A 17,487-nucleotide genomic window follows, 5' to 3' on the forward strand; every position below is an offset into this window, starting at 1 on the left:
AAAAGAGTTTGAGCGCTGGAAGGGGCTGGGCTCTATTGGGGGCCACTGAGCGACGCTCCGGGACTGGGGCTCGGTGCGGGAGCCTAAGGGGGCGTCTGCTCGGCGGAGGGTAGAGACTCTGGGTCCAAGGCGGAGGGGTGGGGGCTAGGGCCCGCAGCCCCCCACCCCACCCCGTCACCCCGGAGCGAGAGGAGATCTGCTTTCTTGGTTTTGCTTCTTTTCCCCCACCCCCACCCGGGGGCTGGGGCGAGGGGAGTCAGGTTACAGGGTGCTTGGGGAGGGGGGCTTAGGGGTGGGTCTATCTTTCTATCTCGCTTTCTTCCCCCCTCCCCAGCTCTTTGTTCCCCCTCCCCACACACCCCCTCCTCTCCTCTCCCCTCCCCTCCTCTCTCCTCTTCTCCCTTCCACCACCTCTCTCTCTCTCTCCCTCTCTCTCTCTCTCCCCCAGCTTTTGTTTCGCCATGCCTAGTCTAGTGGTATCTGGAATAATGGAAAGAAATGGGGGCTTTGGAGAACTAGGATGTTTCGGGGGAAGCGCTAAGGACCGAGGGCTGCTGGAAGACGAGCGCGCCCTTCAGCTGGCTCTTGATCAACTCTGCCTCCTGGGTTTGGGGGAGCCCCCCGCCCCCACGGCGGGCGAGGACGGGGGAGGTGGGGGGGGCGGCGCCCCCGCGCAGCCGGCCGCCCCCCCGCAGCCGGCCCCGCCGCCGCCGCCCGCGGCGGCCCCGGCCGCCCCGAGCGCGGCCCCCGCGGCGCAGACGCCCCAGCCCCCCACCGCCCCCAAAGGGGCGAACGACGCCAAGCTCTGCGCGCTCTACAAAGAGGCCGAGCTGCGCCTGAAGGGCAGCAGCAACACTACGGAGTGCGTTCCCGTGCCCACCTCCGAGCACGTGGCCGAGATCGTGGGCAGGCAAGGTAAGCGGGCGTCTGGACACTGCGAGGGTTGGAGTGGGGGCTTGCTGTCCCCGGCGCGGAAAGTTCATCGCTTCCTTCTTTGCGCGCCTCTGGCTCTGTCTCTTCCCGACAAAGGGGGCCCCGCCCCCTGCCCAGATTCCAAGTGCCACAAAGTTCCCTGCTACCCCTAGTCGGGACCGCTCTCGGGACCCTTCCTCCCCTGGGGCTCCGCCCGTAGACAAAGAAATATCCTGGAACTGGGAGAGGAAAGGGGAGGGGGGAGCTGCCTCCCAATCCCAGGGTCTGCGGAGGGGGTGTCGGCTCCCTGCTGGAAGGACTGACGGAATGTGCTATTACTTGGTAGCCCCTACTCTGGTATCTGCTTGAAGACTGGGGAGGGGGCACTCCTGGGACCTTCTGCTGTTGGAGTTGGGGACTCTGAAGGAGACCTGGTCCATGAAGCCCGACTGAGGATCTGCCTCTTTGTTGGGCTGAGTGTAGGAATGAAAGGGGGTGTGGCCCAGGGGAGGGTCCCAGTCTGGGGAGAGGTGATGGGGGAGCCCTTGGCAAAGAGGGGTCCCGTGGTCGCTTACACACCGAAGTTGAAGGGCCCCTGTGTTTGGGGAGGGGGAATCTCTGAGGAGGTACCAGCCCTGGTGTGGGCCTCTCCTCCTCTGTCTTGCTTTTGTTCTGGGCTGGCCACGGCCTGGAGCCAGGGGTCTGCAGAGAAGTCTCTGAGTGAATGCGTGGGACAGGGCAGGAAGGGCATGTCGGTGAAGGGGGACAGAAACCTCCACTTGGAATATGGGGGTAGGTGGGTGCGTGTCTGGGTGTGCTGGGAAGGGTGTTGGATTAAGCCAATGGAGTATGTTACCACACCCTCTCAGCCCAGCATCTCTGGATGGGTGGGAGTGTTGGTAAGTACCCAGATTGAGCAACCTGGATCTTGGGGACCCTTCCCCTCCCAGTTTCTTGGGGGGCGGGATTTGGATATTGCCAAGGGGCTGGGCTGTGAGGTGGAGTGGGGGAGGAGCTGTCCCACCGTGGGGAACAATGGAGGGGCTGCATTCCGCGGGAGTAAAGGAGGAGGCCAGTTCCTGGCCGTGGAGGGGAGGCAGGCTGGGGCCCCTACCCCATATCCTACTTCATCCACCCTAGTATTGGGGCTGGAGGATTTGGGATGGAGAGTGGAGTGGAGGAGGGGAGCTTGCCACTCCCCTGCACAGCGCCCCTCCCTCAATCTCTTGGGGGTTTCTGGGTTAGAAAGTTGGATTTCCCCTCCTTGTCAGACACTGGGGATTCAGAGCCTGGAATAGGGTGGGGATATTAATATCTTTACTTGGGTGAGGATTTGGAAGGCACCAGAATTTAATGGGGTCATTTACTCTTTCGCCTCTTTAGGAAATGCATCTATCATAAAAGTAGAATCTGTCCTAGTAGAAAATTGTCAGAGAACATAAGTCCTTCTTTCCCCATTCTGTAAGCATATAGAAGTCCTCTCACCTTCCTCCTGCTGCCACTGTTTTACTGTCTCTCTGACTTTGGCCTCAACTTCTAGGGATGCTTCTTCAGGGTTGCAGAACCCAAGATGATGAAGCTGCTGGGCTCTCTTAATGCCCAGCCTCGGGCATTTCTCCTCCGTCTTATACCGGGGCTTGTCCTCCCAAACTCCAGAACTCTCAAAGACACCTAAACTCCCGCTGAAGTGTTTGGATCCAAAACTTAGGAGCCAGAACCTAGGTGCCCATCAGGTGGCATGTAAACAGACGTGGCAGAAAGTATTGTGTGTCTATCCTCTGAGCCTCAGAAGTCAGGCCATCATCCACTGATACTGAAGCAGCAGGAACGTGGGTTTGGCAACAAGTAGGACTTCCTAACTACCAACAGCTCTGAAAAGAAGTGTGCGTGGGGGGGGGTCACATTTTCCTTCCTAAAATATATTAAAGAAACATTCCTAACCCACGGGGTCCCACCAATTCAATAGGGTGCGAAAAGACACTTGGGGAATGGAGGAAGGCGGAGAAAGAACAAGCAAGCTGACCAGAGGCCTGCAGTTGAGGGTTGAGGGTCGGGGCAGTTCTAAGAGTGATCTTGTACTTGGCTATGGATGGGTACACGAGGAAGGGCACCCAACACTGAGATGTGCCTGGGGAGCTCAGGGATTTTGTCTGTGAGCATGGGGCAGAAGTGTTGGTATGTACTGTCAGCCTGTGTGCTGGGGGAAATTGAGATGGGAGAGGGCCCTGGTACACATGAAGGGGTGTTCTGCTCAACCTACCATATTGCTTGGATGAGGGCACTGCCCATAGGCTCCTGAAACTCTGAAGGAGGGGTAAGAGATTGAGCCTCTGAAGCCAGGCAGATCCACACAGTCCCTGTGATCTACAGCCTTTCCTGACCGGCATTCCTACTTCCCCCTCCTCTTCTCTTTGTCTTGCTTTTCTTTCTCTTCCTGCCTCTCCCCAGCCTCCCAGCTCTAACCTGATACTCTTTCAAAGCAGGAGCGAGGGTCCAGAAACGCTCAGTTCCCCTCTTCTCAGCCTCCAGTACATCTCAGTCCTGTCCTGGGCGGCAGACAAGAAGTAAAAGAGTTCAGGCATTAGGTCCTCTGGATGACACTCCCTTCCTACTTCTCCCTTGAGATTCTGGCCCCTCGAACTCCACCCCAGCCCCAAGTCGTCCCACACTGAGTCAGGTACTGCAAACTCACTATGGTGTGGAGAAGCACAGAGATTGTGGGGTCTCTCACCTCCCTCCAGCAGTTTAGTGTTTCTCTGACTTTGGCCTCTGCTAGGGATGCTAGGAAGGCCTGCAGAGGTCACAGCACACAGTAGCCAATGTCCCGGGGTGAGCTAGAGGACAGACTCTTTTAATGAATGGAAGTCACATGAGTAGACTGGATTAATGAGTGCATTTGAGCAAAGATCAAGAGTGGTGACTGAGAGGAAGGTGAGATGGAAGGAACGGAAGGGCAGGTGCTCAGGAAAGAGTTTGTAAGGTTTTGTAAGCTGCTTTTCTCAAAGGCTCTGAGGGAGGGGGGTCTCCGAGAAGTGTATTTGGAACACAAGAGAAACTGGTGCAGTCATCGATTGGTCAAGTTGGGGGTAAGCGGTGTTTGTGGTCATGAAGGTGATACTTGGATCAACTGAAGATTTCTGGGAGGCTGAGGTTCTGGGGAAGGTCCCAATACAAACTCCTTTGTCCTGTGAATTTCTTTCCCACTCTGTCCAGGCTGCAAGATTAAGGCACTGAGAGCCAAGACCAACACCTATATCAAGACACCTGTGCGAGGTGAGGAGCCCGTGTTCATGGTCACTGGGAGGCGGGAAGATGTGGCCACAGCCCGGCGGGAGATCATCTCAGCAGCTGAGCATTTCTCCATGATAAGAGCCTCACGCAACAAGTCTGGCGCCGCCTTTGGGGTGGCCCCTGCTCTGCCAGGCCAAGTGACCATCCGTGTAAGAGTGCCCTACCGCGTGGTGGGACTGGTGGTGGGTCCCAAGGGAGCGACCATCAAACGCATCCAGCAGCAGACCAACACATACATCATCACTCCAAGCCGGGACCGAGACCCCGTGTTTGAGATCACCGGCGCCCCAGGCAACGTGGAGCGAGCGCGGGAGGAGATCGAGACGCACATCGCTGTGCGCACCGGCAAGATTCTTGAGTACAACAGCGACGGCGACTTCCTGGCTGGCAGCCCTGACGCTGCCCTGGACAGCCGCTACTCAGACGCCTGGCGGGTGCATGCGCCAGGCTGTAAGCCACTCTCCACCTTCCGGCAAAACAGCCTGGGCTGCATAGGCGAGTGCGGTGTGGACTCGGCCTTTGAGGCCCCGCGCCTAGGCGAGCAGGGCGGTGACTTCGGCTACGGCGGATATCTGTTTCCGGGCTATGGCGTGGGCAAGCAGGACGTGTACTATGGCGTGGCGGAGACAAGCCCCCCGCTGTGGGCGGGCCAAGAGAACGCCACGCCCACCTCGGTGCTCTTCTCCTCTGCTTCCTCCTCCTCTTCTTCAGCCAAGGCACGAGCGGGTCCCCCAGGCGCACACCGCTCTCCCGCCACCTCTGCGGGGCCAGAGCAGCTGACTGGGCTCCCTCGGAGGCCGCCCGGAGAACCACTGCAGGGTTTCTCTAAACTGGGGGCAGGCGGGCTTCGGAGCCCTGGCGGTGGGCGGGACTGCATGGTGTGCTTTGAGAGCGAAGTGACAGCAGCCCTGGTACCCTGTGGACACAACCTTTTCTGCATGGAGTGTGCAGTACGCATCTGCGAGAGGACGGACCCAGAGTGTCCTGTCTGCCACATCACCGCCACACAAGCCATCCGAATATTTTCCTAAGCTTTTTGTCCCTGGTCTCCCAGGCCCGCACCCTGGGGTGCCGCCCTGAACCTGTAGGGCCTTTTGAAAAATCAGTGACTACAGGGCAAGGTGCTTGGAAATATTCACCCGTTGGGGTGGGGAAGGGGAGGCTTGAGTGGCTGGGGGCGGGGCCACTTTCAGAGCCTCTGGTTACCCTTTGGGAGGGGGCCATAAGTTTTACTAGAGTTACAACTCTGATACCTCAACACACCCTTAAATCTGGAAGCAGCTAAGAGAAGCTTTTGTTTAGCCTGAAGTGGCCACCAGGACGTCCTGACCTTTCCCTTCTCCCTATCCGTGTGTCATTTTGTCCCTTCCTTTGGAGGGGTAAGAACAGGGAGAATTGCCATGTGTAGCTAGAGGTGCTCTTAGTGATCCCCAGCCCTCTAGTCCTGACCTCCCATCTCCTAACACAACCCCTTACCACGCTCCCCGCCTCATATCCTGAGTTCCCAACAGTGTAAGGAGATGGGGGCCTATTAAAGATCTGGGTAGGTCTTCTGGGGTGGAGGAGGGTGTCAATTAAGGGCTCACAACTCACTTGTCTTTCAAAGCTGGGCTAGAGAGATGTGGAAAGAGGGGCTTCTCTTTCCCTTCCAACTTTTTGCTTGGTTTTCCCCCAATTTTTTCCCTCTGGATCTGCCCTTTGCTTTTTTTTTTAACTCTTTTTTTTTTTCCTATTTCTTCTATTCCCCTTTCCCTCCACCCCAGCCAGCTGTTGCTTTCTGTCCCCTTGTACCTCTTGCCTCTTCTAGCCCAGCTTTGGGGATATCATCTTCCTGGGAGAGAAGTCTGGAGAAGTTTTTGTAGCCCCCACTCCCAGTTCCTCTTCTTGTAGTGGGCATCCCTTTTCCCCACTCCTCCAAAGAATCGGTTCCAATTCTTGATGGAATGTAGTTTTAGACTGAATGACAGTTTGAGACGGGAAATTAATAAGGGGGTACATAATGGAAACTAATAGTAGGGGTGCATAAAAGGTTGGAACCCCACCTTTATCATCTATGGGCATTATACTTAGGGAGCAGTTCTTATCCTGGATCTTCTGCCCAAGGGAAGGGAAAGTAGGAAAGTCCTGGGGCAAGAGAGATGTGACTGGAAGGGCTCCCCTCCCCCTCTCCTGCAGTGGCCTACCCCCTGACCTCTCTGCACCTAGCTGAACCATTACTGAATCCTTATTAGCCACAAATCATGAATTCTGTCTTACCCACTGGCTGAGGAGAGAGGCCAGCTCTTTTGGTGAGGGGCCAGGCCAGGGCAAAGCAGGATTGGGGTGCAGTGGAGCCTGTTACAAGAATCAGGTATTGTGATAGGTCTGGCACCCCTTTATGCTCCTCTTGCTCACTTGTGTCTGTCAGCAGCCTCCTACCCTCCTGGTTCCGCTGGCCGGGCCAGGAGAGGATGAGTGACCAGGAGATGCTTGTATATAGCTGGGTGGGACTATTCTGAGCCCTAGCTCGGGAGGCCCACTCTTCCTGGATGGGGAAAGGATGTGGGATGAGGGCAGAGGGAGGTCTCTCTTTTGCCTCTTGTGAATTAACTTGCCTCTCCTCAGCCTTCCCCTCCAGACCACCAGCCTGGGAGGGGAGAGGAAGGAGGTCACAGCCCAGCAAACTGGCCTGTGGCAGCTTCCCTTCCTTCCACCAATGTGAGCCATCTCGAGATGTCTGTACAATAGAAACCAAACCAAATGGGCACCCTGGGCTGCCCAGGGGCAGGGAATGGGAGGGGGGTGGGAAGAAGGGATGTCTGTCTGTCAGTCCCCTCCCCCTCTCCACTCCTTACCCACAAAGGCAAAAGACTGTTACACTAGGGGCTCCGCAGATCCAGTCCCACCCTTGCTGGGTGAGCCTTTCCTAGAAACAAGCGCAAAGTGAGTGAGCGGCAAAACAAAGCAATGAGGGAGTGAGACGGGCGACCAACAGAGGAGAGAAAACAAAAATAGCAAAAAAAGAAAAAAAGCAGTTCTTTATAATTTAATATTCTATTTTAATAAAGGCATTTATTACCGTATAAATGTAGCAAAGAACCTGGGCTAATATGAAAAAAAGACTTTTTATTAGGTAATTTATTATATGAAAAGGATATTTTATTTTATGATAAAGTGATCCTTAAAAAAACTTTAGAAGGTTTAGAATATATGTAGGGAGAGAAGAAAAAAATACATTTGTATTCAGAGTTAAATCTTAAAAAAAGTTTTTAATATATGTTCGGGTTTATGTTCTTTTTTTTTTCCCCCACTTTTTTTTGGGGAGAAATGTCATTTGCTTTTCTTGGGGGAGCATCCTGGGATGGAGGGTGGAGCGGGGATGGGGAGTTGGTCCCTTCTGGGGCCCCCACCAGTAGATTGGATTTCACTCTGTGGGCTCCCCTCCCCCTCCCCCTCAGGGGGAGCCGGCAGAGCAAAACAAAGGAAGGGATTAACCAGAAAGGAAGAAGCTTTGGGACTAAGGACTGAGGGTCCTGGAGTGTCCCTCCTTCCCCTACCCTGTGCCAGGGGCAGTCAGGAGGGAAAAGCCAGAACTGAGGCCTAACAGGCCTATGGAAACCCTCAGAGGTGTGAGATTTAAGAGAAATAGATTTTTTTTAACCAAAAAAAGTTTTAAGAAAAAAAATGAGAAGAGAAAGAAAAACCGAGGGGTTTAAAAGAAGAGAATACTACAAAATAATTCAAATTTATTTCATATAATCCTAGAAAAAGGAAAAGAATTACTAGTTACTTAGTAGATGATACTCAGAATAGCTTAAAGTTTAGTAGCATTGTGGGCCCCTGAGCCCAGTAGAATGTATAAAAGTATGGGAAAGAGAAAAGAATAGAGGCCAGTGGCTGCTGCCCTACCCCTGGGGCCAGGGCTAGAGCAGGCTGCTAGCTAGGATTGGGAGCTTCCAGTCTGCTGGGGTTGATTCTGAGAATCCTTAGGTTTAAGTGCGGGACAAGTACATGAGGGGCTCTGTCCCAGGGTCTTTGCAAGGGTACACACTGGTCACCGGAAGCTCCACGAGGCTGGGCTGAGATCCTGGCCATCTGTTAGGAAACCCCTACTCCTAATGCCCAACCCTCCCAGCCTCTCCCAGGCCACCCTGAGGAAGTCCTTGAAGTCAGCTCGGTCCTCCTCCCTACAGGTGGGTTCCTGAGCCAGGTGTAGCTAGCTGTTCTTTCTGTGAATGAGCCAGCAACTTCTTGTCAGCCCAGACTCCAGCACCCTGCTGTGTGGGAGTGCCATTGCAGTTTCTAGTGCTGTTTTTCTTCACATCTATAGTGGGGTGTTTTGGGGTTTTTTTTTGTTGTTGTTGTTGTTGTTCATTTGTTATTTTTTTGACACAGGGTCTCTAGTTCAGTCTGGCCTTAAACAAGCAGCCATCTTCTTGCTGCCTCCAGTTGCTGGGACTATAAAGAATGCACCGCTATTCCTGGCTTTGTGGAGTCTCAGAGAAGTTAACATCCCAAGGAAGACTTCCTACTTGGGAAGTATAGTGCAAGTATTGTCCTTACGGGTCTGGGGGAACTCCCCCACTCCACCCCTAAGAACAGATAAAGTGTGCAGGGAACTTGGGTGACCCTCTGTGCAACCCTTGTGTTCGGATAGGAATCACGCATAGGGCCACATAACCTTCCCCACAGAAAGCCGGGAGCCTGGCTTTCGCATGTGAGAAATAGGCATTTTTAAGCACTTGCCTTCCATCACCCCTAGCTAGCAATGAGATCAGGATTGGGAGAGGCCTCTTGGCTTTAGCTTGATTGAGCAGTATACCAGTGATTGACATGCCACTTCATGACCCTAGAGCCCACACACATCTCCCTCTCCCCAATTTACTCTTCTCACCCCATCTAGAGACTAGAAGTTCCCCTGCCCTTTTTGCCCAAGGCCCTCGGTAGTTTTTTGAGATGGTAGCACCTGGGAATGGGGAGAATGTCCCCTAGCAATCCTGAGGGTGAGTGGTTGGGTGGAGACAGCCCCGGGGCAGGGAAGATGGTCTCTCCACTGTAGAAAGTAGAGTAGGATCGTGGTCAGACTTAATTTGAGGCATCAAGTGACTCGTACAAATCACCAAGGAAGATTCCAAATGCAGAGTAAAGGTGGGAAATGAAACAGACCCATGAGTAATCAAGTCAAAGTGAAGTTGCACACAATGCAGAGAAACCAAGAAGGGGGAGGGTTAATGTATTAAATGTGCTATGGAGAAGTTAATTTTATTAAAAGTATTATTACTTAAGGCTCTGTCTTTCACTGTATGCCAACTGGAACTTGGGTAGCAACTGCTGTGGGGTGGTGTTCTGGTATGGGAAGTGGATATCCAGGGTTGCCTGCCATCATTCCTTACTTGGAGAGTCATCTGGCACTCTAGAAAAAGACGTTGAGAGACAAAAAGGCTGCCCCCTACCCTTCCAATTTCAGTTCCTCCTGTTCCGGGACAGGAAAAAGACTAGATGGGATGGGGGTTGGGGATTTAGCTCAGTGGTAGAGCGCTTGCCTAGGAAGCGCAAGGCCCTGGGTTCGGTCCCCAGCTCCGAAAAAAAGAACCAAAAAAAAAAAAAAAAAAAAAAAGGACTAGATGGGATGTTCACCTCTCAGTCTTAGGAACCCCTCCTCCGTACACATACCAGGCTGGTATCTTACCCAGTGCCCCTGCCATTGGAGTGACCTCAGTTCTTGGCACCAGGGCACTGGGTACCAGATGGTGCTGGAGGATGGTTTCTTTTGTTTTGCCTTCCAAATACCCCTCCCCTCCACACAATCTTCCATCCCCCACCTGGCCTAGGGGTTGGCAGAGAGATGGGTAGGCAACTCCTGCCCCCTTGGCACCATCCCCAGACCGAGGAACTCCAGAAGCAAGCCCTGGGGGGAGGTGGATATGGTGCAGAGGTCAGGAAGGGGTGGAGAAGGGGGATCAGGGACTCAGAGGAGGAGTCAAAGTTGGGAGGGCGGCACAGACATCCTGACAAGGGACAGTTGGAAGGCAGCAGGATGGCCAGGCATGATACAAAACAGTTTTATTTGCAGGCCCTCACCTGTAAGGGGTTCGGGTGATGGAGAGGGATGTGGTGGATAGATCATATGGTAGGGCATGATGACCCTGGGTGCTTGTGAACAGGGACTTGAGGGTGGGGAGAAGTCCTGCAGTAAGGGTGGTGGATGTACCGGAAGGCTAAAGGCAGGACACAGGGTTGGTCATAGCTGAAGTCAAAGGCCAATGCAACAGGCCCTCTTCTCCCCAGGTCCAGGATCCTGTCCAGCTTGGGCACTGCCCAGGGTGATGGCACTGGTCCGGGTGCTGTTCTGCCTCTGCTTGGACACCTTTGCAAAGATCTCTAAGGGAAAAAAAATCAGGCCAGAAGTTTAATGTCCTGCGCCCTAATGCCGCACTTTCCATGTACCCCATCCAGGGAAGAGTTTTTGCTGAAACAAAGTAGTTTTGACACTTGGGTCTGATCTATCGTCCTGAGTAGACAAGGAACCCAGACTCAGCCCCCTAAAACATGAGGGCCTCCCGTTATTTCCCTAAGCTCTAGGATGAGTGGAGAGATGGGAGGTGGAACCAGTAGCTCTCAGAAGGCTTGAGGCTACAGGCGCTGAGGTTAGGACAGGGTCCCACTGGAAATGGAGCACCCACTGTGCGCAGGCTCTTACTTACCTTTGAGGACAGTCTCAAAGGCTAGCTCAACATTGGTGGAGTCCAGGGCTGAGGTCTCCAGGAATAGCAGGCCATTGTTCTCTGTCAGGAAGGGAAGCACATATTAGGTGTGGATCTACAGCAACAAAACAGTAAAGAACATTTATTCAATGCTTTCTAGGGCTCCCCTATATGCCAAACCCATGGTAGATAGAAGCTTGTTTAATCCTTTATACCATCTATAAAGTAGGTTCATTTAGGAAAGGAGACCCTAGAAATGAAGGGAGAATGAAGAGGGAACTTCCTACAATGGCCCACATCTAGGAACTGACCAAGAGGAGGACAGAAGCTGTTCCCTAGCCCACTGCATTGAAGTGCTTACTATTAAACCCAGAGAGCGTCTGGGGAGATGGTCACCAGGAGCCTGCAAGAGTCTCTGAGTGTTTCAGGGTGGGACTGTCATAGAATCAACTGTGAGCAACTGCTAATGAAGACAGTCTCACAGCAAGGAGTCTGGGGAGACACATGAGTTCCCAACGGATTTGGAAGCAGTGAACCACATGAGGGAAGACATACCCTAAGTATATGAGCAATGGAGGGGGAGTCAGACAGCGGGAGGGGCTCTCACCAGCAAACATGCACGCCTCCTCAGTGGGGACCTCTCGGGCCTGGCTGAGGTCACTTTTGTTCCCCACAAGCATGACAACGATTGTGGCTTCGGCATGGTCATACAGTTCCTTTAGCCAGCGCTCCACCACAGCATAGGTCTGGTGCTTGGTCAGGTCAAATACCAGGAGTGCCCCTACGGCTCCGCGATAGTACCTGCATGGGGATGCAGGGGAAGGATGGACAGGGACTGAATAGGGCTGTCAGCACAGCCATCAAGTTAAAGGTCTGACATCAGTGTGTCAGCAGTCAGGAAGGACCCCCTCATTCCCACCCCTTCAGGGCATTCAAGGTTCCCAAGTGCTGCAGGGAAACTGGTCTCTGAGTCTTTGAAGCTTCACCTCCCCGCTTCGACCCCCGCACCTGCTCCTCAAAGGCACTGTGCTTCCTCAGTCTTTTGCCTGACTTCAGCCCTGCCCATCTACCAATGCCCATGTGGACCCTGATCAGGTATGTCCTAGATTTTCCACCCGTGATGTCTTCCTTACTTAGATCCTTGTTTAGTAGCCTCATCTGCTGGCGTCATTCCAAGGTGAGCCAAGTGCCTGCTTCTTGGACCAGTACCTGGCCTAAATTCCTGAAGATATTTAGCCTCTTTCTGGAGCCTCTGAGTTCAAAAGGCTGTCTTAAAACTAATGGTATCTAATTATTCCTTGTTTTGTTTTGAGACAAGACCTCAATCTATAGCCCAGGCTAGCCTCAAAATCAAGGTAATCCTCTGTTTCAGCTGGGATTAAAGGCATGAACCATAACTTGTTTATTCCTAATTTATGAACAAGTCAGCCGAGTCTTTTAAGAGTGGTGGATGAGGGGCTGGGGATTTAGCTCAGTGGTAGAGCGCTTACCTAGGAAGCGCAAGGCCCTGGGTTCGGTCACCAGCTCCGAAAAAAAAAGAACCAAAAAAAAAAAAAAAAAAAAGAGTGGTGGATGGGCGTGGCCCTTCAGTGTACATAGCAATACCCCCCCCCCCCCCGCCGCGCTTCCTGCTTCCTGTCTCTTGCAGTTCTATCTTCCAGCAAACATGACGGACCACATTTCAGACGGCTGAACCCGACAGTGGTCAGGAGACACTTTGGATATGGTGCCAGAAGGCATAATTTTCTGAGGCTTTATAAACTATTTATAAAATACTCCAAGTTAAGAGATGTGCCTAGTAAATGGGAGGTCATAAATTCAATTCCACGTACAATATATACATCCACCAATCAAACAACCACCTAATAAACTTTTTAAAAAATAGTGACTGTGAATGGTGGAACATTCCTTTAATGTTCTCCATTAAAATACTGCCTACAGTACTCAGGGGGCAGAACAGGATCTGTGTGAGTTCAAGGCTAGCCTGGTCTATATAGCAAATTCCAGACCAGCCAAGACTATATAATGAGTTCTAGTTCTACTTGTGAGCTCAAGCTAACCTAGTCTACAAGCGTCCAGCTCATCCTCAGCACTTGTGTTCAAACGCATTGCCAAGAGTAGAGCATTGTGCTGAAGTGAGGGGGCGCTCTCAGTCCACGCACCAATTTAAACAAGGATGGATAGAATTACAGCTCCTAGCTTTTTCCTGTAATACTCAAAGAGCTCCACAGAATGCTGGGTAGAAAGTGCTTTGTCTCCTCATGGGCACCAGAGAGGCTTAGTAAGTGGGGCCATGACTTGTGTCAGTGATCCTTACATCCTATCTGTCCCTTTTGGTTAGTCACAGCACTTAGGTCCCCATGATTTCTACCCCACGAACTCATGACAAAGTCTCCCGCCTCCCATCCTCCCACACCTAGCCCAGAGAAGAGTCCTGGTTTCCCAGGTTCCTCACAACGCCCCCAAGCCTAGACTCACGCAGAGGTGATGGCTCTATATCGCTCCAGACCAGCTGTGTCCCAGATCTGTGCCTTGACAGCAGCGGTGCCCAGCATCACAGTGCGGGTGGAGAACTCAACCCCGATGGTGGTGCGGCTGTCGTGGCTGAATTCATTGCGGGTGAACCGGGACAGCAGATTGGTCTTGCCCACGCCTGACTCGCCGATCAGTACCACTGAGGGAGTGGAGAGAGGAGGGCTGAGCCAGGGCAGAGCAGCTCTGAGCCTACCTGAGCTGGGCAGCCTGTCCCACCAGAAAGAGGAAGTGAGATCAGAAAAGCAAGAAAAGAGTTATCTCTTCTGGCAGAGACTGGGGCTGGCCACACTGCATTGGGCATCTGTCTGAGGGCAGGGAATAGAAAGGCCAGGAGTGTTCCAGACAGGGGCTGCTGAGGCAGCAGGGTAACACAGTTAAGAGCAACGGGTGTGGGCTGCTGGCAGAGGACATGTGGAAAGGTGACTGAGACAGCATGTGAGAAAGGACAAAGGCCGCCGGGAGGGCTGGAGTGCACATTTCTGGACTAGGGAGAATGGAGTATGGGAAGGTTGCAGATGTCTGTATGTGAGTTGGAAGGATGAGGAAAAGGGGCTTGGGTGTGTTGTGTGTCCACATGGAAGACTGAGGCTAAGGTTGGCCAGTGACACTTCTGTAGGTGAGAGGCAGGTGTTGGAGTGCGCCTTCGTGGACGCATGCGCGTTACTGCCTCTCCTTTACTAGGAGAGACATCCCCATTCATCCATCCACAGCCCAGGCCTCAGCCCTGGAGCAAGATTTTAATGCTAGGCAGGCTTCTGTCCTTACTGGCTTTGTGGCCTTTTAATTTTGTTTTAAGATTTATCTATTTTATGTGTGTGAGCGTTTTGCCTCTATGTATGTTTGTATACCACATGCATCCCTGGTGGAGTGTCAGATCACCCGGAACTGGAGTTAAAGATGGTTGTGACCACCATGTGGGTGCTTACCCACAGAGCCACCTCTCCAGCCCCTTTTGTGACCTCTTTTTGGAGAACTACTTAACTCTTTACATCTTAGTTTCTTCCTCTGTAAAATCCCAGTGGCTAACATTTACAGAGTGCTTCCATCCAAAACACTTCATGTAACCTCACAACAATGCCTGAGGTAAATGCCTTTATTATCTTATTATTATTATTATTATTATTATTATTATTATTATTATTATTATTATAAAAAACAGGATTTGGCTGTCCGGGAACTCAGTCTATAGCCCAGGCTAGCCTTGAACTCACAGAGATCTACCTGCTGCCTCCCGAGTGCTGGGATTAAAGGCTTGCACTGCCACTGCCCGGCCACTATTCCCATTTTTATAGACAAGGTACCCACCTAGTAGGTCTCTCACAATGCACTAAACAGATAGATGTGCTGCTCACCTCTACCTTTTAGGAAGGACCTGCTCCACCCCCTCATTGCAGGGGGGGAAGCAGTGGCAGTGACAGCTCACAGGTGAGCCCTCATGGACACGGGATGTCATGCCTCTCTAGACAGGTCCATGTGGTACCCCAGGGACAGTGTTCCAAGGCTACCCCAAAGCTCCCTGTTCTCTGAATAGCTCTGAGCTGTCATGGCAGGTGACTATCCTCTGCCCGATCCTGCTTCCTCCTGTTTATCCTTGCATGTGCCAGCCTGTAATCATTACAGAATACCCCAGACTTCTTGGAAGTAGCACTGGGACTCCATCTGAGCTAACTGGTAAGTGGCAGAGAGACCACACAACCACCTATAGTGATAGCTCACACCAGGGATGAGAAGATGATTGTATGAAAATGGTACCTAGTAGGGCCTCAACAAATGGGAGTCACTACACCTGTGGCCACAGCCCCACGCTTCCTTGGGAAAATGCCAGGAGTACAGGCTCCCCAGCTTGGGCCAGGGTGGGGCTGAGCTTGGGAGAGGCTGTGGGTGTGGTGCAAAGGAAAGGAGAGTGCCACCAGGCCACCTTGCCTTCAAGGAGGGCTAGAGAACCACAGAGGGACCAAATATCAGGAGTTGGGGGGTGAGGGGAGCAGGAGGGAAGCATGTGCACCTTCAGAGACAGCCCAGTGAACCCAGTGCCTAATATCTGGGTCCAAAGACAGTGCAAGAGGCCATGCAGCCCAGGATTCCTGTGGAATCCATTAGACTGTTCCAAATTCAATGCATTGCTCCAGTGTATCAACTACCTATGAGTCAATTCCCCTATGTGTTAACTACCTAGATAACAATGGCTACCACTCTCCCTCCCCTCTTTCCTATGCATCTGCTGGGAAAGATGACTTTCTTCCACTTAAATTGGTTTGCTTCTTCCTCTTCCCTGCAAGTCCTTTTCTGAAGTCTGACCTCTCTCTCTTGGGCATCACTGACATTCCCAGGGATTCCAGCATCTATTAGAGACTGGGCAGGGAAGCCTAGTTTGGCAATAGGAAGGAATTACCAGCACCTTTAGAGAGCATACGATTTCAGAACATCTGTACTTGTAACCAGACCTGCCTAACTGCTCATGGCCTTTCTCTCCTAAAGGACATGCTGAGCTTGGAGATGGGGGGGGGGGGGGGGCGCGGGGAATTCCAAGTGAGAGATAAAAATCAAAAGACCCTGTCTCCTCTGGAAAGAGCCTCTCTCCCACCCTCTCTGGATTCTCCCTTTTCAAGAGCCCCAACTTACCCTTAAAGACAAAATTATAATCTTCATCTGTTCGATTCCCCATCTTGGCTCAGCATGGAGAGTGAGGGCGTTTGCAGGAACAGAGGTCACAAGTCTGTTTATAGGTTAAATGGCCTCCACTCTCAGCTCTTGAAAGACCTGCACCTGGCTCCTCTCTCATTAGGGTAAAGGACAAGAGGCTGAGTTGAGGCCAGGAAGAGCCCTGGAGGCTCAGCTCTGGCACTTTAGGCTACTCTGTGGGAGCTGAGAGGACGGAAGCTGAGAACAGGAAGAGCTAGCTAGCTCCGCTGGGCACCTGGGGCACAGGTGGGTGGAGCGATGATGACGTCAGACAGGTTAAACTGGTTAGGTGTCTGCTTTTGGCCCACACTCTCCCAAATAAGAGGGCCTGCTCATAGAGCTAACAGTGGGTGAGGCTGCGGGTGAGCCCGAGTGTACATTGCTGGGTTTCTGGGGTTCTAAGAAGGGGAGCCGCTACTGGGTTGAGAAAAATAGACACGGGGGTGGGGCAGAAACCTACCGGCCTCCGGCTTTCCCATCTCAGGTTTTAATAAGGACACATACCAGGGTAGGGGGCATCAGGGGAAGGGCTATTAGAGAAAGAAATGCAAGCTGGGTATAGCATCTCTGTACGATACTGAACTTTGGGAGATGTACCAGCATGCAGGCAGCTTCAGGCCCCTCCTTACCAGCTCCAGGCCAGGGAAGGGCAGCATTTCTCACTCAGGTGAAGCTGGAACACCACCTGGTCAGATGGGTCCCTTCCTAACATACAATAATCAGATTTACTCTCTTCATGGATGGATCTCAGCGAGAAGAGCAGAAAGAGCTGGATGTGGTGAATATGGGTGCAGCATCTGAAGATGAAGACCTTGAGGCCTTCTGGGGTCAGTCTTCCGATTGTCACGCTTGTACTGTGGGGCACACTACCCACACATCGGGTACACACATGCAATAAATAAGTAAAGGTAATGGAGAAGAATCTGCATGTCCACACACAATTTTTCTTTTTAACTAAAACAAATGCTGCAGATAGGGTCTGGTAGGCTCATGAAAGTGTAGGAAAGGGAGTTGGGGGCACTCCTAAAACTAGAAAATGGTGAACTCTAAGGGGTTGGGGATTTAGCTTAGTGGTAGAGCACTTGCCTAGCAAGCACAGGACTCTGGGTTCAGTCCTAGGCTCTGGAAAAAAAAAAGACAAAATAACAAAAAGAGAGTTCAAGGACAGCTAGGGCTATGTAAGAGACCCTCTCTCTCTCTCTCTCTCTCTCTCTCTCTCTCTCTCTCTCTCTCTCTCACACACACACACACACACACACACACACACACACAAGAAAAAAGTTTTAAAAAAGGGGGGGGGGGGGTTAGGGATTTAGCTCAGTGGTAGAGCGCTTGCCTAGCAAGCACAAGGCCCTGGGTCCGGTCCCCAGCTCCGAAAAAAAAA

General features: G+C 52.3%; 2 protein-coding genes across 2 annotated transcripts; one reads left to right on the forward strand and one right to left on the reverse strand.

The window, feature by feature from the left end:
- Window positions 1–9,467, forward strand: Mex3a (mex-3 RNA binding family member A). Its single transcript, NM_001398739.1, is given in 2 exon segments — window positions 1–915; window positions 4,126–9,467. Coding segments are annotated over 2 exon segments (1,563 nt in total). The 5' UTR covers window positions 1–461; the 3' UTR covers window positions 5,235–9,467.
- A 755-nt stretch (window positions 9,468–10,222) lies between these two features.
- On the reverse strand, window positions 10,223–16,313 carry Rab25 (RAB25, member RAS oncogene family). Its single transcript, NM_001107687.2, has 5 exons — window positions 16,044–16,313; window positions 13,365–13,560; window positions 11,494–11,687; window positions 10,887–10,967; window positions 10,223–10,563 (listed from the first exon to the last, which is right to left on the reverse strand). The coding sequence occupies exons 1-5, from the start codon at window positions 16,084–16,086 to the stop codon at window positions 10,436–10,438; spliced, it is 642 nt and encodes a 213-aa protein (NP_001101157.2). The 5' UTR covers window positions 16,087–16,313; the 3' UTR covers window positions 10,223–10,435.
- Window positions 16,314–17,487: the final 1,174 nt, after the last annotated feature.

Source organism: Rattus norvegicus, chromosome 2, assembly GCF_021556685.1.
Source record: "Rattus norvegicus strain SHRSP/BbbUtx chromosome 2, alternate assembly SHRSP_T2T, whole genome shotgun sequence".
Taxonomy (NCBI): Eukaryota; Metazoa; Chordata; class Mammalia; order Rodentia; family Muridae; genus Rattus; species Rattus norvegicus.